Below are 24,553 nucleotides of genomic sequence, written 5' to 3'. Positions count from 1 at the left end.
CAGCCCCACTGAGCCTTGTGCCACCCTCTCCCTTCTCTTCCCCCCCAGCCCCGATGAGCCACCTGCTGGCTGGGCCCCAACTGCCCTGCAGCTCCAGGGCTCTCTGATTCTGGAACATCCATGGTCTTGCCGGACAAGAGAATCCCAGATTTTAGAGATGCAACCTGTACAATTGAGATGATGTGAGAACATGGTGGCATTTGCTATTGAAACTGTAACCATTGTCCAAAGAGAGAAAAGTAGCTAGTAAATTCATGAGATCAGTGTTTCTGAAAGTGCTTCACGAAACCACTTTGAGGGTTAACTGGCTGCCCCGGTTTGTTTATTTACTGGCTCTGCGGCTATGGAGCCTCCATTGCCATTGGCTCTGTCTCACTCTTTGCAGCCAAGTGGAGCCGTGGGAAGTGGTGGCCCGGCCCACGCCACTTTCCGCAGCTCTCTGTGGCCGCAAAGGACCAAGTGGAGCCAATGGGAGCTATAAGCCTCCGTGGCTACAGCGCCAGAAATAAACGGGGTCGACCAGTTGATGTTTCTCAAAGCGGTTTTGCGGAGCACTTTCAGAAACACTGCACTAGATATCAATCCAAAACAAACCATTTCTGCCAGTTCCTCCCACCGGAAGATTTATTCTCGCTTTTCACTTTGACATCTTTCCAAATGAAAGAAGGAATTCAGGTAGTCTGTGGGTTAACAGAATGTACCCTTAATAATTAGTCTTACTATTTTTTCAGCATTGGGTTAGCAATCTCCCCTAAAAAAATAAAAATAAAATAAAAAGCTTTGTGCAAATCGGTAAAATTGGAAAAAGTTTCTGACTTGTATCCAAGTAGGAAGAGAGATGCTAGATCTACAGAGTGGATCAAATTGTCAGAGATGCCATGTAATCTATATTAGGAAGTACTAAGCTATCTTGATAGCTTTTTATGAGTGTCTAATCATTGTTTTAATATCGCTTTTCCTGACTTGTAGAAAAGAGGATTTTTAATTTGTGTGGAGCATTTTACTGTGGTGGTGAGGGGGTGTCACAATGATCTCAAATCTCACCATAAGACTTCAGTCTAGTCTGGTTTATGGGTGCTCTTTCAACATCTCTGCTGTCACCAAATGCTTCCTAAAATGATCTTGTATTGTAGGTGGTAGTGATTGTGGGAAGGAGTTTGAACTGTGAATACAATTGTATATCATGAACAAGAAAACAGATTTAAAATAGTACGTGTAAATAAATTGTCAGGGATTCCATGGAAGTTTGTTGGCCTATGTACATTGTGGGGAATTCTGTTCAATTATAAGCTCATTTACTTGATTACTGTTGACCTAACTCCAATTTATAGATTTAAACCTTGAAAAGAGTAGTCCAGCACAACGTTTTGGAGTGTCTCACGTGGAAGATATGGGGAATATTATTTTAACGCTAATTTCTGATGTATACAGTAAGTAACTGCTGTAAACTCGGGTTTGGCTTTTTATTTTTTCTCCTGAATGTTGGAGGGGGGGAAATAATTTCTGCTATGTTTTATAGATCACAGATTTGCAGATCCAGAAAGAGTGAACTACAAATTTGAAAGTGGTACCTGGTAAGTTAGTGGGGTTTTTATAAGTGCTACAGCTAGGACCTAAATCTAAAACCGGACATACAATTAAGATTTCTGTACTCGGCTACACTTGCAAGTGGTGGTTGTCTTTTTTTCAAGTCCTTTATTTTGCTTGGAAGTTGCTTTGGAAAAAATAATAGGTTGCTTAGTATTGATTAGGAACTGCTACTATCTCCTCAGCTGTGTTTAATTATCAATGATGATAGTGAACACGCTATCCTATTAAACAAGGATAAAGAAGTTTTTGTTAATCCTATTGATATTGGCTTTATTTGTTTCAAGCGATAAGGAAAACAATACACTTCTTTACTACAGCAGTGATGTGGAAATGTATCATGTGTCGAAGACAATATGGCAAGCAATGTGTTTTTTTTCTAATAAATTATAAATGACAGTGTCCTCTGAAATAGGGATATTAGTATATAGCTGTTTAAACGATTAACCAATAAGCCTAGGTTTATTTGTTAATCCAAATGACTACACGCATTTCCTCCTTGCTGCCTCTGTCACAGAAGCTGCAAGAGCAGGGAGGCAGAGCTGGTGCTGTTGAGCTGCCTGCCTCCTTCTTGCTGCCTCCCACAGTGGAGCATCGCGGGGGAGAGGTGGGAGCCAGTGTTTGGTTACAAGCACTGGCTCCACAGAGCTGCCTGTTTTTTCTTCCCCTTCTCTCCCCCCCCTCCCCAAAAGACAGGGGCTGCTGCCACCCCTCACTGTTGCCAGTCTGCATGGGGAACAGGGAGCTCCATGGGAATGCACTAACTGCTGCCTCCCCCACCCTGGGGAGTATTATAGTAACTGCTAAAAATTGTTGCAGCTACATGATTACTAAACATATTTATGAGTAGGGATATTAGATACCGTGTATTTTAGTAATGTCAGCACAGATTATGCATTTGCAGTGATACTAGTTATGATGCAAACTTTATAATCTCGTGCCTCTCTTTTTAGCACTTATGATTCCTCTCAATGGTATTACGACATGGTTTCTAAACAGCGAGCACAATAGATGTGTATCAAAGAACTGGTCTTATTTAGAATCTTTATGAAAGAGGGAGTAAACAGTGTGGTCACAGTCACAGATGCTACTTTTATTTGCAGCTCCTTCTAGCTCAGTAACTCACAAGAAATATTGTGATCTAAAACCACCATAAATATTGGCATCTGGTAAAATGCTGTTTAATGAGGGGAAAATCTAGATAAAAGCGATGAAATGTGGGTATGACAGTGCAAGCTGAATAGGAATGTGCAATGGAATACAAGAGTGAAAGAGTTAATGCAGTACTGAACTATCTGTATAAAGGAATATTCTTAGCAGGGTTAGCACTTGCATTCTGAAATAACAGAATCTTTGTGCTCTTCCTGTAGACTACTGGTAATCTTCTAGTCTGTAAGATGCAATTTCTTCTGTGCATGTCTACTTTAAATGAATCCAGTAAATGGTTGAAATGAACTCCACAGATCAAAGCACGATCTATTCACAAAATAAAAATTATACTAATTTTTTAGTCTATAAAATGAGTCTGCCTTGATTGCTGTTGTGTAACACTTGGTTCAATTACTTCACTTGGTTCAATTACTTGTTTGGATGCAATGCATGAGAGTGCTAGTGAGTAGCAGAGCTTTATTTTTTGGGTCCCAGTGCCCTAACATGGACTGTTAAACTACAGCTACACTGTAGCCTTCTTGCGGAAAAGCTTATGCAAATGAATCATGGCATGGAATATCGCTGTTTCATTTGCATAATTAATTAGCAGCTGCTTTTGCACAAGAGGTTTTTGTGCAGAAAAGGAGCTATGTAGATTGCTCCTTTTTGCACAAAAACCCCTCTTGCACAAGAGCCATTCTTCCTGAAAAAGTGAGGAAGAATGGCTCTTGTGCAAGAGGGGTTTTTGTGCAAAAAGGAGCAATCTACATAGCTCCTTTTCTGCACAAAAACCTCTTGCGCAAAAGCAGCTGCTAATTAATTATGCAAATGAAACAGCGATATTCCACGCCACGCTTCACTTGCCTTCTTGTGGAAAAGCTTATACTACAGTGTAGCCATAGCCTTTGGGTTTCAGAAAGTTGCATGATTCAGACCAGTATCCAATAACTCTGATATCTGTATAGTTAAGAAATTTGTAGCTATAATTTTCTATATTAAAAATGAGGGGGAGATAGAGAAGAGTGACCACGTTCAGAAGGTTAATTTCGTATAATGAAATAATCTCATCCAAAACTAAGCCAGATGAAGCAATTCCCAGTTGCGCAGCACAGCTTCCTGGAACAATCAAGGACAGTTATCTAGCCATGGCAACTGGATTCTTGTCATGCCCAATCAGATATGTAAAAGACAATCAATGGACTTCATATTCTGTAAATTCGGTGCTGTGAAATTTGCTGCAGAATCAGCCCTCTGCTGCAGAACTGTGCTCCAGTAATCCAGTCTTTTAACACGCTTTCTAGTGCTTTTGATTATGAGTAAAGCTTCCCAACATGAACAGCATGTAAACGTTCTTTAAGATTTTCTTGAATGGTCTTGTGTTAGTCTTTAAAGTGCTGCAACATGTAGATGGTGGTATGAGCTTTCGTGCCCACAAAATCTCATGATACCATCTGTGTGTTTTGTTAGCCTTTAAGGTGGCTGCTGTTGGGGTTTTTTAACTTTTTTTGGTTACAGACTTAATCTGTTGTCCCTCTGAAGCATGTAAACAATGCCATGCTGCCTGCCTTACAGGGGGATGACAAGTGAATCTTCAGCTTTCAGTGCAAAGGTAGTCTTAAAAAGGTAAAGAAATAGAAGCCAATTAGTAGGGCTAAAAGACTGTCACTAACTTGCTTAGTGAAAGTCACACTGATCATCATCACCTTCGATTGGCTTTTGAATCTTGTTTTATGTGGTGCCTTTGTGTGAGCTGGAAGAAGAGATGATGCCCTTGACCAATTTATGGCTGCCTGGGTCTTGCAGAATCCCTACTGATTGCTATCTGAGTGTCTGGAGCTGAGTCAGGCCTGTGCTGAGTTGCCATTGTGGTCTTTAGTCACAACATGGGTGGCAGCTAAATGACATGTGATGTAGCATTATTGTGGCTCAAGCATGGGATTTGAATTCTAAGCTTTGGGAAGGGACTGTCTTTATCCTGGTTGTACTGTGCTGAGTCCAATGGAGTCTTGGCTCATGACCAGGGCCCCCAACACTATCACAATACAAATAATAATCGCTGTGCAGACCTAGCCACCTCTGGTCCTTGACAAGTAGGATATCCTGTTTTAATTTTCTTACCTGAAAAATGGTGAAAGTACTTCTGCAGTGGATAGTGCAAAGACTGAGAGGAAAAGGGAGAGTAGAGCAGAGAACAGTAAACAGAAATGAATGGAAATGGCACTTGGATGGATGGGATGAACCAGAGAAGGGAAAATATGCTCATGACTTACAATTGCAGTCTTCCCAAATGTATTAACAATCTTAGCCCTTGTTTGACAAATGTTGAACACAAGTTCAAGCTTATGAATAAACTACAGTTAAGCTTGAAGTCTGTGTGGTGAATGTTGAGGATGAGGAAGCTTTAATGTGTGTGTTTGGTTTTTATCTGAAGCAGCAAGATGGAACTCGTAGATGATAACACCATAATCAGAGCAAGAGGCCTACCATGGCAGTCATCTGACCAGGACATTGCAAGATTCTTCAAAGGCCTAAATATTGCCAAGTTAGTTACCAGCAATATATATGTTTATGGCTTTGCAAGAAGGAAATGTGCTTGGTTTGCTCCAGTGATTCACTTTTGGGCCTCCTTTTTCATTTTCTTGACTCTTTAAGGGGAGGTGCTGCACTCTGTCTCAATGCACAAGGAAGGAGGAATGGGGAAGCTCTCGTGAGATTTGTAAATGAAGAACATAGAGATTTAGCGCTACAAAGACACAAGCACCACATGGGAAATCGGTACATTGAGGTATGCTACACCAATGTTTGGGTTTTTTTTTGTTTTTTTTAAATAATTTCTTATATGGGGCATGGCATCCGTAATCCCATCAAACTGATTAGTTCCCCTTCTTTCTATAGGTGTACAAGGCAACAGGTGAAGATTTCCTTAAAATTGCAGGAGGTAATCCTTTTGTGTGTGTGTGTGGAGATAGGGTTCTGTTCCAATGAACACCTGTAACTTGGCTTCAGTTGTAAACTATTTGTCCAACATGATCTCTCAATTGGCTCATTGAGTGAATCAGCAGTTGATGTGCTGAGATTACTACCACAGTTTGCGGATCATGAGTGTTCTTCTTTTCCCTCCCCCCACCTTCATTGCAATGCATCAGTTTGCATAAAAACAGTAAGGTGTCTGGTGCAATGCGGGACTGTCTCCACTCTGTATAACCGGTACTTAGAAATGGGGTTCTGATTCCTGAGGCGCTACTGTTTTTATATGAAGAAATTCTATATGCTCTCTTCCTTTCTAGCAATCAGTTAAAGATTGTACCAGACTTATTGCTGAACTTCACTTGCTACTAGGGCTGTGAATTAACGCACGTTAATGCCTGCAATGAATGCAGGGCAGAATTAACGTGTTAATTTTTTTAATACGCGTTAATCACTGGTGTTTCCACAATGCTGCCCCTTTGAAGCAGCACGATTAATCGTGATTAATTTTTTTTTAATCGCTTGACAGCCCTACTTGAGACACAATTTTCCTGAGGGCCCAGTCTTCCATATAATCAATGTTAGAAACACATAACTTAGATTCTTTCAGAACTGTCATGTTGTAATTCTCTTCTTCTTGTTCTGTTTTTTGTATACAAATGAGTTTCAAATTATAAATGCTAGTTAATTATAAGGATAGGCAAAACTGGTTTTCATTAAACAGCTCAAACCTTTCCTGTATCCTAAAATGATCTTTCTTCCCAGGAAAAGTTCATCACCAAACACTGGAAGGTTGCAGAAGTGTGTCTTTATAAACAGTCACACTGTTATCTCTCTCAGTGCCTCCATTAAGACCATGTGAGAGAGAGGGGGGGCCCAACTAGCTGCCACCCACATCTGCATTGTTGGGTCTCATTTATCAGGGACCAGACAAGCATGATATAGGAATGACCTATTCCCTGCAGGTTGCAGTAACCTAGTACTTGGAAGCAGCAGATACCACTTAATCTGAAACTTAAAAGGCTCCCTAAAAGGGTACTGTGTGGCTGAGGGGTGGTACTGGAGCATAGTGGTGCCTTCCCCTTCGAGAGGTATGGCTACACTAGCAGAGGTATGTGTGATTGGCATGTCTGTGCTTTTCCTAAAGTTTAGCTTTAAATTTATTTCTCTTCTTTCCCACCTTTATTTTTTTAATCCTGGTCTAGACATACGATAGGTCACTAGATGGACCCAATTTACAATCTGTTTCCCAGTAGATTATCCTGTCCATTTTTCAGAAAAAAAGCTACTGTTGGCAACTCCAGCTAGAGACAAAGGACTGAATAGGCATGAACATGAACTCCTCTGACCCTTGGTGATAGTCCCTGGGTTGCAGTGCAGATACACTTGTGTTGCTACTTGCATAGCACTTCTGTAGCTATAGAACTAGGCTGAACTTGGGTCTACATGGTGATCAGTCTCACTTAATCTTACACACACTTCCCTAAAATTGGATACAGTAGTGGTTTGCTCAGTCTCCTCCTCCTCAGTCTTAGAGATGGAGGATGGGATTTTCAAAAGCATCTAAATGATTTAGAAACCTAAGTCCTACAGCGGGGCTTGTGTTCTTTAGTCACCACAAGTACTTATGAAAACTCCACCCATAAGGAATGTGCATGTTAATCATATTAATAACAATGGCAAACAGATGGCTCTTGCATTTCACTCTGTAGGTGATAAGGTTTGTGGCTGTTTGTACATGCAGCATAGTATTGTACAAGCTACTGGCAAGAGGTTGATTGGGAGACTGTTGCAAAATCTGACTTTCTTTTTTTAACGCTCACTCTGGAAAGCTAATGTGTTTTGGGGTAAGACTAGAAATTGGCACCCTTAGAGCTTGCCAGCTGGCTGTAAAAAATTCACTTTATTGATTTTACTGTGGTTTTAAATTAGAAGCACAAGAAATGCTGATAGATTCCCCTCTAGTTATTGAAGGCAAAATTGGCAAACTTCTAAAGACGACAGTTGTATCCAAATGGAACCAAACTCCTGAATCTTCTTAAATGCACTTTTTTGCTAGTAGTTCCCAGGCTATTGTCTGGGGTAGTTAGGTGTCTGAAACAACAAAATTTTAGAAATAGGTAGTTAAAAACAAGGCTTCAAATTCACCATAAAAGCCATTCCAACAGCATCTATGATACCACGTGACAGTAGTGCTCGCAGACTGGGCATAGACTCTGTTGAAAACGCAACCTACTTTTTCTCTTGGGTGAAGGTGGGTCTCTCATCTAACCAATCAAAGGAGCTGCAGTCTAGGCATTTCTGGCTCCCCATGAGATTTTTTTAATGGGGAGGAACAATGTAAGTTTCAATTCTATGTGCTAGGTGCAAACAATCCACATAGGGAAGGAATTGCTATCTTAGATGTGTCTGGTATGTCAGCTTGGATTTTGTTGTTTTGTTAAAGGTACTTCCAATGAAGCAGCTCAGTTTTTATCCAAAGAAAACCAGGTGATTGTACGGATGCGAGGTCTTCCTTTCAATGCAACGACAGAAGAAGTGCTGATGTTTTTTGGCCAGCAGTGTCCAGTAACAGGAGGAAAGGAAGGAATCCTGTTTGTCATGTACCCTGACAACAGGCCAACAGGAGATGCTTTTGTGTTGTTTGCTTGTGAAGAATATGCACAAAATGCACTAAAAAAACATAAGGACTTGCTGGGTAAAAGGTACATTGAACTCTTCAGGAGCACAGCAGCAGAGGTTCAGCAGGTAAGGTGAAAGCTTCCAAATTGGTCTCTTTGAATCAAAGAACCCATTAGGAATACACAGTGGTAGAGGTTAACACTCTTCCCACAGTGAGACAAAAAGCAATTTCTCAAGACCCCTAAGGATGTTCAAGGTCAAGAAAATGTACCTTGTGAATCTTTTAATCATCAAGGGTTCTGATCCCTGTTTGTATGCTAATTAACTTTTTTTTTAAACTCCTGTTAGCCATGCAGGCAGCATAATAGAAAATAATCCTGTTGATATTCTATGATCTAATCAGTTGTACCTGTGCAAGCCTACAGCATGTGCAAGGTTTGCACAGGCATTGTAGAAGACCTCATTTGGCTTGCCGAATTTTAATTGGAAATGATGCAGAAGATGGCGTTCAGGCTGTGGTCAGGGGGCTGGCAGTTATATTAAGAACTTCTGAATTGAATATACTTGATGTGGAATCATTGGGATTCACAAGTAGAGCTTCACAATTTCACTTTTCATCTCTTGAGCTGCCCTGCATTTCAAGATGGTCTTACAGACCACTCAGGAGTCTTTAAATAAAAAAAAAAAAATCATGTAAATACTCTGCTTTCCCATGGTACAGAGCATAAGTTGATGGTCCTAGTAAACTTATCTAATGTTATCTAAATTCTCACAAACCAACCACGACCAAGAGAATCCTTGTTCTCTGTGAGTTCAAATTCTTAGTTACCGGATATTAACTTCTGTCTAACAATGGCTAGTGGGTTAGAGGCCTGATCATTGTAACTTATCAATCTCTGTAGTAAGAAACAGATTGAGGGCAGCAGCAGAAGGGAGCTATGCACTCTAGATATTGTACCACATAAAGACTTGCAAGGAAATAGGATCTGCCAACTGCTTACAGAAACTGAGCCCGCTCCATGGTGCAAACAGTGTGCTGAACTGACTACTAGCAGTCCATTATGCGCCAGTCTTGCTTACCGAAACTTTGTAGACTTGGCAGTGATGAGGAAACATCCCACCACTGCACTAGCATGCGCATGCTGCTCGGCTAATTGGTATTAACAGTGGGACTTCTAGTGTAGCCTGGTCCTTGGCAGAAATGACATCTTGTCATGCAGACCTAGTGATTTTTATATGTCGAGTGTTAGGGCTCCGTAGAAAGTGTCAATCCGTTTATGTAACCCCCACACCTGCTAGATGTGGTTCACTGTCTCATGTAGTGACACTTAAACCATTTAAAGAGGAAGAATGAGTGTACTCTACAGCCTTTGTGGAGAGCCAGCTGGCTCTTTAGCTCAAACTGTAGAGGCTTGTGCACTAAGCTCCAGAGGTCCTAAGTTTGGTTCTGCCTGTCCACGCTACATATGCACTGTTGAAAACTGTACATAATATTGCTCTACGTATAGAAGTCTTGCATAGATGTGATTAAAGTAAACTGTTGAATATTCAAATAACTTCTAGGCAGAGTTCTTCTTGTTGAAACTAGCAACAATAAATCTAAAATGTAACCTCTTTTTGGTCAAATCTAATTACTTTTACCTGACAGATGGTGTTACTATCTGGGCTACTTCCGTCATTAAAATCATTACATGGTGGCTTGCACTAGTGTAGCATATGAAACAAATCTTCTAGTTTCAGGACTCTTCTCTTCCCCCTATTCAGTGGGATAGTCTTATGTGTTGGTTAACAGCTGCAGCTTTTGTCAGCGGGGGTGGCTGCATTTCTTGCCCATGTAACAGAGTTCTTTGGGATGCTGCAGGATGAAAAGCATTATATAAATGTAAGATACATAATCAGCTCGGATTTTACTGGTATGTACCGTATATTCCGGCGTACAAGACGACCTCTGATGTTAAAAAACATCCCCCAAAAATCGGGGGTCGTCTTGTACGCCGGATGCCCCGCCGCCGGAACCCCTCCGCGGCTTTGAAAGCCTCAGGGGAAGCCGGCGGCGGGGCATCCCAGGCGCGCATGGGCTGCCCCCCCGCCGGAGCCCCTCCGCGGCTTTGAAAGCCTCGGGGGAAGCCGGCGGGGGGGCATCCCAGGCGCGCATGGGCTGCCCCCCCCGCCGGAGCCCCTCCGCGGCTTTGAAAGCCTCGGGGGAAGCCGGCGGCGGGGCATCCCATGCGCGCCTGGGATGCCCCCCCGCCGGCTTCCCCCGAGGATTTCAAAGCCGCGGAGGGGCTCCGGCGGGGGGGCAGCCCAGGCGCTCCTGGCGGCTTTGCTCCCGGTGCCTCTGGTCTGCTGGGGACCATCTCCAGCAGACCAGGGACACCGGGAGCAAAGGAGGCGGAGGGGCGCTGGGGTATAAGATGAAACCCTATCTTTTAATTAAAAAGATAGGGGGTCGTCTTATACGCCCAGTCGCCCTATACGCCGGAAAATACGGTAGTGCTGCAATTTGCAGCCTGATCCAAAACAGACCAAGATGATGTTTTAAAATAAAGCTCTTCAGAACTTATTAATTCCAGCTGTATTTTATCCTTGATTAAACCCCAGTGCCTACATGACTTACCTTCTAAGCATTACATAAGTTGACTGTAACTTACAAAAATTCCAGCTACATTCAGTTATGCAGAACAAGCTTGAGGACTCGTCACTTTGTTTTTGTGCAGGTGCTGAACAGGTACTCTTCTACACCTCTCATTCCCCTTCCGGCACCACCTGTCCTTCCTGTATTATCTCAGCAATTCATACCTCCGACCAGTATCCGAGACTGCGTACGTCTGCGTGGCCTTCCTTATTCTGCCACTATAGAGGACATCTTGGAATTCTTAGGGGAATTTTCTGCAAATATACGGACCCATGGGGTTCACCTGGTATTAAATCATCAGGTAGGTTGACAACAGAGGAATACAAGTCAGTGTTGCCAGCATACCATTCACTGCATCTTTAAACATGATACCTTGCAGGCTTGATTGCTAGCAGCATAGGAGGGAAGCAGCCTTGATAGCCCTAAATTCATAAAAGTGAGGCAGCTACTGATTCAGTCCTCCAAGAGTGCAATGGAAATAATAGTCTCACACAGAATCTAGCTACTTAAACACTTTTTATATTTTTAATATTCGACCCAGTGTACCAGACAGATTGCTAAAAAGTCCACTGTAAACTCTGTTATCAGTATGTGTACAAAGAATTATTTCAATTGCCATGTACTGGCTCCTGCGCCCCAGTCCAACTGAGCTGGGTGCTGGGCTCCCGGCCTCTGACCTCTGCATCGGGGCAAGGACACTCTGATCCTGGAATATCCATGGTCCTGCAGGACCACGGATGTTGCCAGACCAGAGAGTCCCAGTTTATAATGGTGCAGCCTCTGTACAAGTATTCACCCTTTGACACACCCTACCCCTGAGACGGGCATTCTTATTCTGATGTAACAGTGGGGAGGAGGTGGTTTTGTGTTTGGGTTTTGGAGTTTAGTTTAAATCTCTTTTCAAGTAACATAAGTTTAAACTACATAAAGAGGCTCTTATACTAGAATGAGAGGTCCTCTAAGATACTTACTTTTACCTAAACTATACTTGGAGTTGCCCCTTGTGTGTGGCATTTTTATTTTCTATTCTGAGCCATAAAAATAATCAAAGCTCTTCTCTATAGTACATCCTACCTAGCTATTTAAAACAAATAGCAGAAGGCTGACAAACATGTGGACAGACCATAGGCCCAGGTATTGGTGAGAATTTAAATGTATTAGAACCATTGATTGGTACAAGAGTTTGGGTGGTGATGGTCAAATAGTCTTTGTAAAAGATGCTGCTAACCTTGCAAGTGATGCTTGTTTTGGTACTACATCAGAACTACATATTTGCTCATCTTCCTTTTCTTGGTTTCAGGGCCGTCCATCAGGAGATGCGTTTATCCAGATGAAATCTGCAGACCGAGCTTTTTCCACTGCACAGAAATGTCATAAGAAAACAATGAAGGACAGATACATTGAAGTCTTTCAGTGTTCTGCAGAGGAGATGAACTTTGTATTAATGGGGGGCACGTTAAATCGAAATGGCTTGTCGCCACCACCATGTAAGTTACCATGTAAGTTTTGCATGGGTCTTGGCGCTAGTCTACGCTGTGTGCTGGTAGGTGTTGGAGCTTCTTTCTTCTTCCCAGTTCTTTGTAAAGTACATTAAATGGGGGCGGTAATGCAAGGCTTTTCAATCTGAAATCAGCAGTAGCTGGTGATCATTTTCCTTTTTGGTTGTGGATTACTATGACTGAAGAAGAATTAATTTCAAATTACACTCTTGCTTTTTCACTGACAAACTTGTTTTCTGCAACCTAACTTGCTCTTGACAAGCAGTGACTCTGAAAGGAAACTTGGCCACCTAGAACTCAATTTAAAAAAAAGTCACATTTAAAAATTAAATATGAATCAGTTTCACTGTCTGCATGGACTCTGTGCCTCTCCCTTTTTTTTAAAGACTAATTTGTGTTCTGATAAGGCTTTTTTCAGGATCTAAATGCAAATATTCTACCTTCTGAACAGCTACTAACCCTTTGAATTCTTCCATGGACTTGTAGAATGCATGGAGTTAAGTGAAATAGATATCTGGACATGCAGTTTAGGAATGTAAATGGTTAACCAGCAGGGGCTGGAGCTGCCCCCCACCCAACCTGGGTAGGGGCCTGCTCCAGCCCGGTGGGCAGGGTTGTTCCTGCCCAGCCAGAACAGTCTCTGCTCACTGCTGGAGCAGCTGGCCCCCATTTAAGCAGTTAACAGGTTAAATGGGACTTTACATCCCTAATGCAGCTACGCTGGTCTGATTGTGATAAATCAGCTCCTCTCCTTCTCCTATCAGATGGTCTCTTCACAACTGCTGGTCCCTAAAATACAGCTTTAAGAGACACCCTTTGTTTTCCTGAATTTGCTTCATCCTGTTCAGTGAAGTAGTGACATGGAGGGAAGTTCGAAGGAGTAACATAAAGGGCCTGTTGAAAGAATGCCTTGTATAATGGCGGAAAATGGACAGTTCTAATCTTGGACACTCAAGCTTTGCCCTTGTCTTTTGAAAAAAGGAGACTTAACTGACAAGTGAAACTAGACCAGTAAACCAGCTCATCTCTTTGGAAAGAGACTTTGTTCCCACTAATGGCGGAATTCTAGAAAGGTAGAGCAGGAGGAGACTTCACTAGTCCCCTGCACTGAGGCATGACTAAGACCATCTCTACAGGTGTTTGAGAAAATAATAATGGCCATATTGAGTTAGAGCAGAGGTCCATCTAGCACAGTATCCTATCTTCCAATAGTGGCCAGTGCCTGGTGCCCCAGAGGGAATGAACAGAACAGATAATCAAGTGATCCAGCCTCTTCACCCATAGCCAGTTTCTGTCAAAGAGGCTAGGGGCACCATCCCTGCCCATCCTGGATAATGGCCATTGATGGACCTATTCTCTATTAACTTGGTTCTTTTTAGAATCCTATTATAGTCTTTGGCCGTCACAACAGCCTCTGAATGCCACAGATTGACTGCGTGTTGTCTAACCTGTTGATAAAACCTCCAATGAACGAGATTCCACACCCTCCCTAGACAACTTGCGTTTAATTGCTGTCACTGAAGAAGCTTTTTCTGTTGTCTGGTTTAAATCTCCCTTGCTGCAACTTTATGTCCATAGCTATGTGTCTTGTCCTTTGGTCAAGAAGAACAATTTATCATATGCCTCTCTACAACCTTGGGAGTAAGAGGTGCTTGCTATGTACTATCTCTTACCTTTTTTGTTTTGCCGTTTCTACACTGATAACTTTATGTAGATGGAAAAATGTGAGGAAGCTTTCTCCATTTTGGAAAGACCCTAGATTTACTTTGTCTTACTGAATATGCTGGAATTTTGTGAAGCATGTTAATCTATCCTCCTTTAATTCCTTTAGGTCTTTCTCCTCCTTCCTACTCACTCCCAGCTTCTGCAGCAGTTATTCCAACAGAAGCGGCCCTTTATCAACCCTCTGTGCTTTTGAATCCACGAACACTCCAACCCTCCACAGCATACTATCCAGCAGGCTCTCAGCTTTTCATGAACTACATGGCGTATTATCCCAGGTGAGGAAATGAGGCAGGAACAAAAGTCCATTTACAGCAAATGCACGGATTTCACAAGCCTTGTGCTTTAGAGAACAGCCTGTTCAGTATTTGATCAGGGTAGTTATTTCAGACTCCACAGGTGGAGGTCCAGGTGGCATGTTTTAATGTGTGTGTAAAATATAGGTTACGTGAATAGTGTGTGACTTGCTAAATGATTTAGCAGATTTGTTGTTGCCTCTCCCTAGGAATTGTCCTTTTGGTTAAGGGGCTTTCTGTGGTGATTAAGAATCCCATAGTTTGCATCTTAGAATTAGAGGTTTGCACTAATGTCTTTTACCAGAACTTTGCCTCTTCCTTCCCTTAACTTGTTCTGATGGGTGCCTTCCAGCCTAGAGAGAACTGCTTTTCAGTGGCTTTGTGCAGTTAAAGGCTTTTGTAAACCTTTTCTGGGGAAAGGCTCTATATACATATTCCCAAGTGTTTCCGTGCAAGTCGACTGACTTATGTTCTTTCCCTTCTCCATCCCCTGTTTCTCTCATCTGATGGTGTTTAGCTTTTTCTGGTTAAGGGAAACAAACACCAGTCTCTTGTGGGTGGGGTATAATGGGGTTTATGTGCACTTTGCACATATAAGGTAACAGTTCATTCTGACTGGAACAGCAAAGTACTTCATACTCTTGAGATTATAGCATAGACCAGGCTTGGCATGTAAAGTTAGATCATCAAATGCCATCTTGTGCCATGCCATGTCATGTAGAAACATGCACAAGTAGGTTGGCACATCTAAACTTGTCTCCCACTGATGTATGTGCCCCATTACAGTGACACAGTAACACCGTCCGCTTGAGCAGCATTGAGCCATGGTGGGTTTACTGAGGCCAGTGCGGCACAAATGCAAAGGGTTGCCTATGTCAACCTTAACAGTCCTCTAGCAGCTGTTCCACAATGCCTGACACTTACCATTGTGAGCAGAGTGGTAAATGCCACTGCTTAGGGGCTGCAGAAGCCAAACAGTCTCTCTTTGCTTTAAAGTCTCATATTTGAGAGTGACTTTACCAGATTTCCCAGCTTGGCAAGCACACCTTGCAGCTCTCTATTGTTGTGTAAAACTGCCCAGCTGGCCATGCAAGCTACATACTCCAGAGATACATTGGGATGGAGTAGACCAGAGATATTGGATCTCCTGGCCCTGTGAGAAGAGGCTTTACAAACACAGCTACACACTATCCAGAGAAGGTGGCTATATATGAGCAGATGATTTGTGCGGGGAGGTGCAGGAGAAGTAGTACAACAGGGACTGGCACCAGTGCCATGTGAAAGCAAAGAAATTACATCAGGCTATTGGAAGACCAGCGAGGCCAATGCTCGATCTGGTGCCGAACTACAGACTTGCTACTTTTACAAAGCTGAATTCCGTACTTGGCGGAGACCCCACCACTACTCCACAGACCATTGTGGATACCTCCTAGAAACCCAAGTTACAAGCCCCCCCAGTGAAGACGTGTAAGAGGGGAATGAGGATGGGGCACTTGAAACCAGGAGTTCCAGCTACACCGTGAGCCAGGCCCTATTTGAGACTCTGCCTCAGTCCACTTGGTCTCAGCAGTCGAGCACAAGTGAACCCAATGCTGGGGAAGGAAGGTTGGGTAAGTGTGTAAATTTATTGTCCATTAAAATGATGGTGCCCTCAACTTACCGGGACAAAGCTGTTGACTCTTTATTAATTTACTTATAGTAGAAGAGGTAGTGCTACAGTCAAATCAAGTGCAGAGTTAAACAAGTGGGGCTATGTGGAACTTTATTTTATTATTATTATTATGTGCGCTAGGATATCCCTTGAATCCACCTGAGTGATCTCAAAGAAACTTGAGATACTCTGCAGTCTTTTCCAGAATGTTTTTAAGGATGGCAGCCTTAATTCTTCCTCTGATAAAGATACTTTCCCATGCCAGTCAGTAATAATTTGAGAGACAGGGCAATTATTGGTTGGTGAGAGAGACCAACTTCCAAGCCATACTGCGGTCGTCTTCAGATCTGGAAAAGTGACGTTCTGAGGACATTTCTTTGTGGTTTGGAATATATATATATATATATAATATATATACACTCACACTCACACTCACACTCACACACATATTTTTTTTTATTTTTTTATAGAATAATAAAAGTTGGTCCAATAAAAGATGTTACCTCAACCACATTTTGTCTCCCTCATGGGACTGACATAGCTACAACTATACTGCATACAATAATAACTTTGCCAGGTGCCATGGCACTGTTTCCTTGGTGGTTTCAGGATATAAGCATCTGTGCTCTGTATTACCCTCCGGAGAGAAGTCAGATAAAATCATCACTGCCTATGGTCAATGTTCCCTCTAACTCTTTCCTTGCATTCATGGAATTATTTTTTTTTATAAGCCCAATATGGAGGTGATGTGTGGCAAGCATGGATTGGTGGGATTCCGAGTGTGGGTGGGAGGGCAGAGATTTGGTATGTGTGCGTGGGGTGGAGTGAAGCTTATAGGCTCTGGGGCATGGCTGGGGATAAGGGGTGTTGAGGGTATGGGAGGTTGGGGGGGTGGGGAGGAGAAATGAGGACTCCAGCTGGGAGTCCAGTGTGGGCTCTGTAGTGGGGTCTGGAATGAAGAGTTTGGGATGCAGGCTGCCTGGGGGCAATAGTGGGAGGAGAGAGTACTGCTCCTAGCCCTCCCTCTCCCCACAGCAGCACCTGGGAGAGGCGCCTTGCCACGGCAGCTCCAGGGCCAGGGGAGAGATGTACTTGTGCAGCCTTCGTTAGGTTGCTGCACAGCTCAGAGGGAGCTTAGCCTGTTGTCAGTGTCATTACGCTATACACACAGCTCATGAAACCGAGCAATTCCCTCGTCATTTCCCTCACTCCTGGTTGTCTGTTCTCACCAGTGCTCATGGTACTTCATGGGAGTACCTTGAAGCACAAGTGTCAATAAGAATGTCTGGTGTAAAATTTTTGGGGAGCAAGGGAAGGGATTTCTGAATCTTTACTTTCTATTGTGACTATGCTGACCACGATACCTGTGTGTGATCCACAGATGTTGCCGTTCCTAGCCTTAAGTGGTTCCCCCTCCACTCCCATGGAATGTCTGAGCCAGAAGAAGCAGAGGGCTTAGGATCTCACTGAATGTGCCGTTCTGCAAATCAGTGCTGCATCAGTTCATGGGCAAGGGGCCGGGAGGGTGAAAACAGTAAGCACCCTGTAGGAAGGCCCAGGAAACTCCAAAGGAAAGTCAGATGCAACCAGAACATAGCAGAGCTTCTCCAGCAGTGCAAACAAATGCTGCAGACTCTTGTCCTACAGATTCAACAGTCATGGGCTCTCCTCCCTTGATAGTTCAGAGAACTACAGTACTGCATTTCCCTATACACATGTACACAAGTGTTCCACGTGGTGTAAGGGGCCATGTCCTTTAACTCCTACCACTTCATCTGGAGAACATTAAGGACAACCACACTTCTCGTACACTGAATTGCAAGAATCATGATTGTTGTATGTATAGATGAAATGGACGTTTATGTTCTTTCCTCTTAAGTGCCGATCCATTATGGTTTTAATATATTTGTTTTTAAACTGCACAGATGTCTTCTTGGACTGACTTTGTTACTGAATGAAATTCTATTGAGAAACTAGGGGGCTGTGCCCCCTGCTTGCTGTGCTTGCTAACCCCCTGTCACTGGGGGGTAGTAACCCTGGCTCTCCCCCTGGCCACCAGGGAGGGCTGGGCTATGGCCATGGGCCCCTTTTCCCTCCCTCGGTGCTCCCCCCCCCCCCACCAGCTAGGGCCCCTTCTTTTCTCCCTCCCCGTGCCCCCATCACCCAGGCCCTGATGCCAGTGCAATGGAGCAGCTGTTTTTAAAACACCAGCAGCCACTCGCCACGTGGCGGCTGCAGGAGTTTCAGCCAGCCGCTGTGTAGTGGCTCAGGGCCAGGGTGTACCCTAGTCCTGACTCCTCCTATCTCAAGGGCTCTCCAGTCAGCAGCCAAGCCTATACTGTCCTCTCTTGCTGGTTTTCCATAAGGCTGGTCCTATCTTTCCAGCTTCCTCTCCTCCCCCCGCCCATCTGAAAAGCTAAATTTCCTACGCTTGCCTATCATGTCACTTATCAAAGTCAGCCACTTAATGTGACAAAAATGAATAGCTAAGCACCTCTTAAAACTTGCACAGGCCACATAAAACAAATAATCTTTCTCCATAATAGAAGCCTAATATATGGAGATTTACCATCTCATAGAACTGGAAGGGACCTTGCAAAGTCATCAAGTCCAGACCCCTGCCCTCACAGTAGGGCAAAAAACCATCCCTGATAGATTTGTCCCAGATACCTAAATGGTCTCCTCAAGGACTGAACTCACAATCCTGGGTTTAGCAGGCCAATGCTCAAACCACTGAGCTATCACTCTTCTCCCTCTCCCCCCCCCCCCCAAAAAATAACATACAGCACCCTTAATTCTGACCAAAATCACTGTTCTTTCGAGTTGGTGATACATACATAACAACCAACCCTTCTGGAAAAAACAAAAACCATGATCTTGTAGCGCAATCCATGCACGTATAAGGGTCTGCCTGTGCAGAGCCACTGCACTGCAGTCAAGAGATTCTATATAGGTGCAGGGGTCTTACTGCAAGCTGCTCAGACTCAGGGCCTGTAGATCCTCAACAATGCCGTGTACTGATCAGCCTCAGAAGCAAGCCCAAGTTTCCCTATAGCTTATCTTTGACGGTTGTACCCTATTCCTAGGAAACTAAATGTGACACTATTGCAAAAAAAAAATCAACAAAGTATTTTACCTTGACATTCTTAACTCCTTACTTTTTTCCTCTTGATAGGCTCTGTAAGGGCACTAACTAAATAGCTTCTAATATTTAGGGAAAGTCTTTATTCATTTAGCAAATGTATGTACTTTGGGTAGTTGCAATTAAAAATCATCATATTGAAGGATCTGCATTTATCAGAGCAGTGTAAGATTTGACTCAGTTGCTTTTCATAAATGATGTAATAAGGAAGTACTTTTGTGTCACTGAGTAGCTTTAGCCTTTTTTCTTTTTAACAAAATTATTTAAAATAATGCAGGAAATGTGAACTAAGTGCAAGGAGTTGGAGTAGGTCGCCACAGTGCTAAATTGTATATTTAAATGCATGTGCGTGAAAAAGCAATAAGGAGTCCGTGGCTAATCCCACATTGGCCCATAAATCTAGTAAGTGAGCATTTATGGAAATAAGGAAAGCCTCTTTGATTTGCTACCAAAAGGTTCAACATGTGTTGACCAGGTTGAGGATTTCTAGAATGATTCAGTCGTTGACGTGGTGCTCTACTACTTTTTCCTTTACTTTTTGCTTTTTTAACTCTGTTTGCCACCCTGGACCTTTAAGTTGGCTTGTGCTTATTACTAGCCCCTGAGGGAGACTGTTTCAACTGTCTGTTTTTCAATGTACCAGCTATAGTGGGGTTTTTTATAATAAAGCTTGTCAATGTAAAGTAATATGTGGGCTAGAGAGGGGGAATTCAAGCCATGTCTCTACTGCAGAATTGAGTTGTTACATTGATCATAAACCACTGTAATTATAGCATTTGTGCATGTTTGCACAACATACCTAGTGTCTGGAGTGCATCCACTGTTCGTGCTATAGCACCAACAGAGAGCAGTGCATCATGGTAGCTGTTACTGTGCAAATTATTACTTTCTCCCATGGAGAATTCTGGGAATGGATTGCAGTGCATCAAGAGACAGGATCACCACCTTCATGATGCAGTTTTTTCCATTCCATAATTCCAAGTGTTTCCAACTACATCCTGTTTTTCAGCTGTGCCTATAAACTTTGCATCTGCCAGCTCTTCCTAAAAGCACTGCTCTTGCATTGCTCACCTGTCTTGTGATGAACACACAGCCGTTCATACAGTATTTAATGGGCTGCAAATTAGAACAGGAATCCATGCTGCCTGCCCTTCTGTGTGCCATACACAGGAACAATTCAAGGTTAATGTCATTTTTGCAGAGAGCTGCACACGGTGGACCATCACTATTGGGCTTGGGAAACATTTACCAAGTGGTGGGATTGGATTGTGATGCAGATATGAGATGACAAGCAGTGGCTGCAGAACTTTAAGTGCAAAGCCACCTTCCATGATCTGTGTGTGGAGTTTACCTCCATCCTGCAGCACAAAGCTATCAAAAATAGTTTTCTGAAGGGTGGAAAGTGGTGATTGCTGCGTGGGCAATTGCAGGCTATCGGTCAGTTGAGTAAGCTTGGAGCTATGAAGTCCATTATGGGGGGTTGCTGTGATGCAGGCATGCTGGGCTATTAATCACCTCCTGCTACGAAGGACAGTGACTCTGAGCAATGTGCATGAAACAGTGGATGACTTTGCTGCAGTGCAGCACCATAGGTGCCATGCATATCCCAGTATTGGCCCCAGACTATAGTTCAGTGCAGTACTTAAACAGAAAAAGCTACCTCTCTTTGTGGTGCTGTAGGCTCTCCTAGATCACCAGTGTCATTTCACTGATATCAATGTTAAGGTGGGCAGGGAAGGCACAAGAAGCATGCGTCTTCAGGAGCTCTGGCCTGTATAGAAAGCTGTCTTCAAGGACTTTGTTTCCAGACCAGAAGATTCCAATAGGGGTTGTGGAAATGTTCAAAGTGATCTTGGGAGACCCAGTCTACCCCTTACTCCTGTAGCTCATGAAGCCAACCACTGGAAACCTTAATAGTAGTGAGGAGTGCTTCAGCAACAAGCTCAGCAGGTGCAGAATGACCACCGACACTGTGACTGGAAGGTTAAAGGGTTGTTGGTACTGCCCTTTTGGCAAGTTAGACCTCAGTGAGGAAGATCTTCCATGGTCATATCTGCCTGCTGTGTTTACTATATTTGTGAAGGCAAAGGGGAAACATGTTTAGGGGTGGATGGTTGTGAATCACCTGAGGGCTGATTTTGAGCAGCCAGATACCAGGACAATTAGAGGGGCAGAGTAGGTGCTGTTCAAATCAGGAAGCTTTTGAAGCATCATTCTGACAATGAGTACCAGTTATGTGCCTTTAGTAGTGAATTGAGCCAAGCATTGTTTTCTTGCCACCCTGAACTACTCTTGTAAAGATTCCTGCCTGTGTGTTAAGTGTACTCTGCAAATGTGGTTGTGGCCACTGAGTTAGTTTGTTGCAACTAACTGTAGGTCACAAATAAAGAATCACTGTCTTTGCATAGTGCTGTTTAATAAAAATTTAGGCTTATGTATTGTCATGTATCTGCAAGAAATGTTAGTGAGCAGCCCTCACTGAAGTGAAGATTTCACAGCTCTGTGTTATGGAAATGTTCCTGAGAAGTGCAAGGGGTACTGCAATGGGGGGGGGGGGGGGTATACGGATTGCAGGGCAAGTTGAGCCTGCATGAGTTCTGTCTGCAGTGCAGACAGGGACCTAAGCACGTCTTTAGTCCTCCATGAGCATTCTTATCCATGCCTGAGCCTGTCTTCTCTCCTGCCTCTCAGTTTGTAGTTTCCTGTTGATTCTTTTTCTCTCTCTGCATTGAATCATTCATTCTTTTCCTTGGAAAACACAACATGGCCAGTGCACTAGATATGGTGAATTTGGCCCACAGGCAAAGAGGATTCAAGATAAGACAGGGTCTGAATGGTTTCAAAAGGGGATCAGTACAAGTGCTTGGGGACACTATTCTGAAGAGGGGCATCATTTTCTACATACTGGGATGGTTGAAGTTGAATAGCACTACTGAAGGTAACTGAAGATGCAAAGGTACATCTCTTGCATGCGTGAACCTTCGCAATGGGCCTGTATGCTGCTTGTCTTTGTTCCTCCAGAAGCAATTGCTGGTTGATGCTGCAAAGTTTCCTACAGCAGGGTTAAAAACAGCAGAGGATTCCAGCGTATCTGAAAGAAAGTTTCCTGAAATCTGTAGGGTAGGTTTCCTGGGAGATTTTGGTGTGCCTTAACCAACTTTTCTGCAGAGCCTCCACTGCATAACTGCAAAGGGGAATGCAAAGCAGGTACAAATGGTATCCAGTGTTAATTTCAGTCCCTTCTCACGTGTGCATCATGTAATAAAATTAAAGGACATCTCTGTCATGTAATAGTGCACTTTCAGAGAAAAATGAGTGCTTACCAGAGCCCCTCACCTCCTTAATGCATTCCAGACCTGGGCTTCTGAGACTGGCTAAATACCTCCATTAGTCAAAAAGAGGTCCTGTCTCTCCAAACCACCAAATTTGTATATATCACCTGCTCCACATCTTCCTCTTCATCCACTGCATCATCCTCAGAGTTGACTCCACTGGTTGCAGCTTCTACTCCCCTGAAGTATCCACAAGGCTCTTGGTGGTAGAGTTGCCACTGGGGATGACATGCAGCTCCTTGCAGAAGCAGCATATTTTTGACATCTCAACAGAGATGGTTGGCCTGCCTCTGCTCCTTGCTTATGGCATGGCCATGTGTCTCTCATGTGCCTCTTCTCACCATGCCATGAATAAAATTCCCATGACTGGAATGGAGCTGCAACTGTACAACCAGCTCTCTCCACAGACCCAACAGATTCAGCAATTCCTGTGTTCTCCATGTGGGAGCCTGTTTGCTGCAGAAAGCCAGCATGGTCAGCTGATCCTGTTTGCTCAGCATGGACAGCTCACCATGAAGTGGGTTTTCAAAAACTCCTGGGACTTGGAAGGGTGCATGTTTGTGTCTGGCTCCAAGGCAGAGGGATAGAAATTGCTTATCAGAGTGGTCATGATGGGCATTGTGGGACATCTCCTGGAGGCCACTTTAGGGTAACAAGCAAGTGCAGTATCTACACTGATTCTGTTGCTCTTAACTTTGTCTATGCCACTTGTTGAGGTTTTATTATGCTGGTGTAGCAGGGAAGTTAAATCAGTGGGAGGAGCCTTGTTGCACATTACACCTCCACTATTTTGTCCACAAAACCTGAGTTTTGTAAACAAGACTGTATAGTGTAGACAAGGCCTTAAAGTATCTAATCAAGTGTTAAATAGTGATAGAGATGCAGCCGTGTTAGTCTGGTGTAGCTGAAACAAAAGACAGATCTATGTAGCACTTTAAAGACTAATAAGATGGTTTATTAGGTAATGAGCTTTCGTGGGCCAGACCCACTTCCTCGGATCAACATGTGGAAGAAAATCGGCACAACCATATATACCAAAGTGATACAATCAAAAAAATGAACACGTGAAATTGACAAATCCAATTTTAGAACAGAGTGGGGGCGAGGGGGGAAGGTTAGTTTCTGTGAGGTAATGACATAGGGGTGATAATAGGGTAAGCTATCTTTGTAATGGGTGAGATAATTAGAGTCTTTGTTTAAACCCATACATAAAGTGTCAAATTTAAGCATGAATGATAATTCTGAAGCTTCTTGTTGAAGTCTGGAGTTAAAGTCTCTTTGAAGCAATATGCATGTTTTAAGGTCATTGAGGGAATGATCAGTCTGGCTGAAATGGCAAGCAACAGCTTTCTCTCTGAGAGAGTCTGTCTGTTTTGTGTGCATTGATTCTTTGGCGTAGTGTCTGAGACGTTTGTCCAATGTACAGAGCAGACGGACACTTCAGGCACATGATGGCATAAATGATATTTCTGGATGAATAGGAATATGTGTTCTTGATCTTGTAAGTGGCATGGTTAGGTCCAATAATGGTGTCAGCAGAGTAAATATGTGGACCAAGCTGGCACCAGGGTTTGTTGCAAGGGAAAGTTCCAGGATTGGTATTAGTGTGGTATGTCCTGTGGCTGTTGGTAAGAATCATCCTGAGGTTAGGTAGTTGTCTATAGGAGACTATGGGTCTGTCTCCCAGAGCCTCTCGGAGTGTAGTATCCTGTTCCAGTATAGGTTGTAGTTTATTAACAATGCATTGGACGGGTTTAAATTGGGGGCTATAGGTGATGACAAGTGGTATCCTATTGTTGGTTTTCCTGGGTCTGTCTTGAAGTAGATGGTTTCTGGGTATTAGTCTGGGTATTCGGCTCTTTTAATTTGTTTTTTTATTTCTCCGGGTGGGTAATTGAGGTTTAAATATGCTTGATAGAGATCCTGAAGTTTCTGGTCTCTGTCAGTGGGA

The 24,553-nt window shown here is 43.3% G+C and overlaps 1 protein-coding gene across 4 annotated transcripts in view; it reads left to right on the top strand.

Annotated features, from left to right (window-relative positions):
• ESRP1 (epithelial splicing regulatory protein 1) overlaps nucleotides 1–24,553 on the top strand; it is a 61,549-nt gene that overhangs the window by 23,236 nt on the left and 13,760 nt on the right. The window contains exons 5-14 of one of the 4 annotated variants that reach the window (XM_075920381.2): nucleotides 1,332–1,430; nucleotides 1,520–1,574; nucleotides 5,168–5,278; nucleotides 5,389–5,521; nucleotides 5,632–5,674; nucleotides 8,150–8,451; nucleotides 11,043–11,261; nucleotides 12,261–12,459; nucleotides 14,291–14,459; nucleotides 17,510–18,050. In XM_075920381.2, coding sequence (XP_075776496.2) covers nucleotides 1,332–1,430; nucleotides 1,520–1,574; nucleotides 5,168–5,278; nucleotides 5,389–5,521; nucleotides 5,632–5,674; nucleotides 8,150–8,451; nucleotides 11,043–11,261; nucleotides 12,261–12,459; nucleotides 14,291–14,459; nucleotides 17,510–17,525 — 1,346 coding nt within the window. In that variant the 3' untranslated portion in view covers nucleotides 17,526–18,050. Of the gene's footprint in view, nucleotides 1–1,331; nucleotides 1,431–1,519; nucleotides 1,575–5,167; nucleotides 5,279–5,388; nucleotides 5,522–5,631; nucleotides 5,675–8,149; nucleotides 8,452–11,042; nucleotides 11,262–12,260; nucleotides 12,460–14,290; nucleotides 14,460–17,509; nucleotides 18,051–24,553 lie in introns of those variants that run through there. The other 3 variants (XM_075920380.2, XM_075920379.2, XM_075920378.2) reach the window with 3 other exon arrangements.

The sequence above is a fragment of the Pelodiscus sinensis genome, chromosome 2 (assembly GCF_052426305.1).
Source record: "Pelodiscus sinensis isolate ZL-2025 chromosome 2, ASM5242630v1, whole genome shotgun sequence".
Lineage (NCBI taxonomy): Eukaryota > Metazoa > Chordata > Testudines > Trionychidae > Pelodiscus > Pelodiscus sinensis.
The sequence above is the reverse complement of the archived record's forward strand: the minus strand, read 5'-3'. Positions and strand labels throughout refer to the sequence as shown.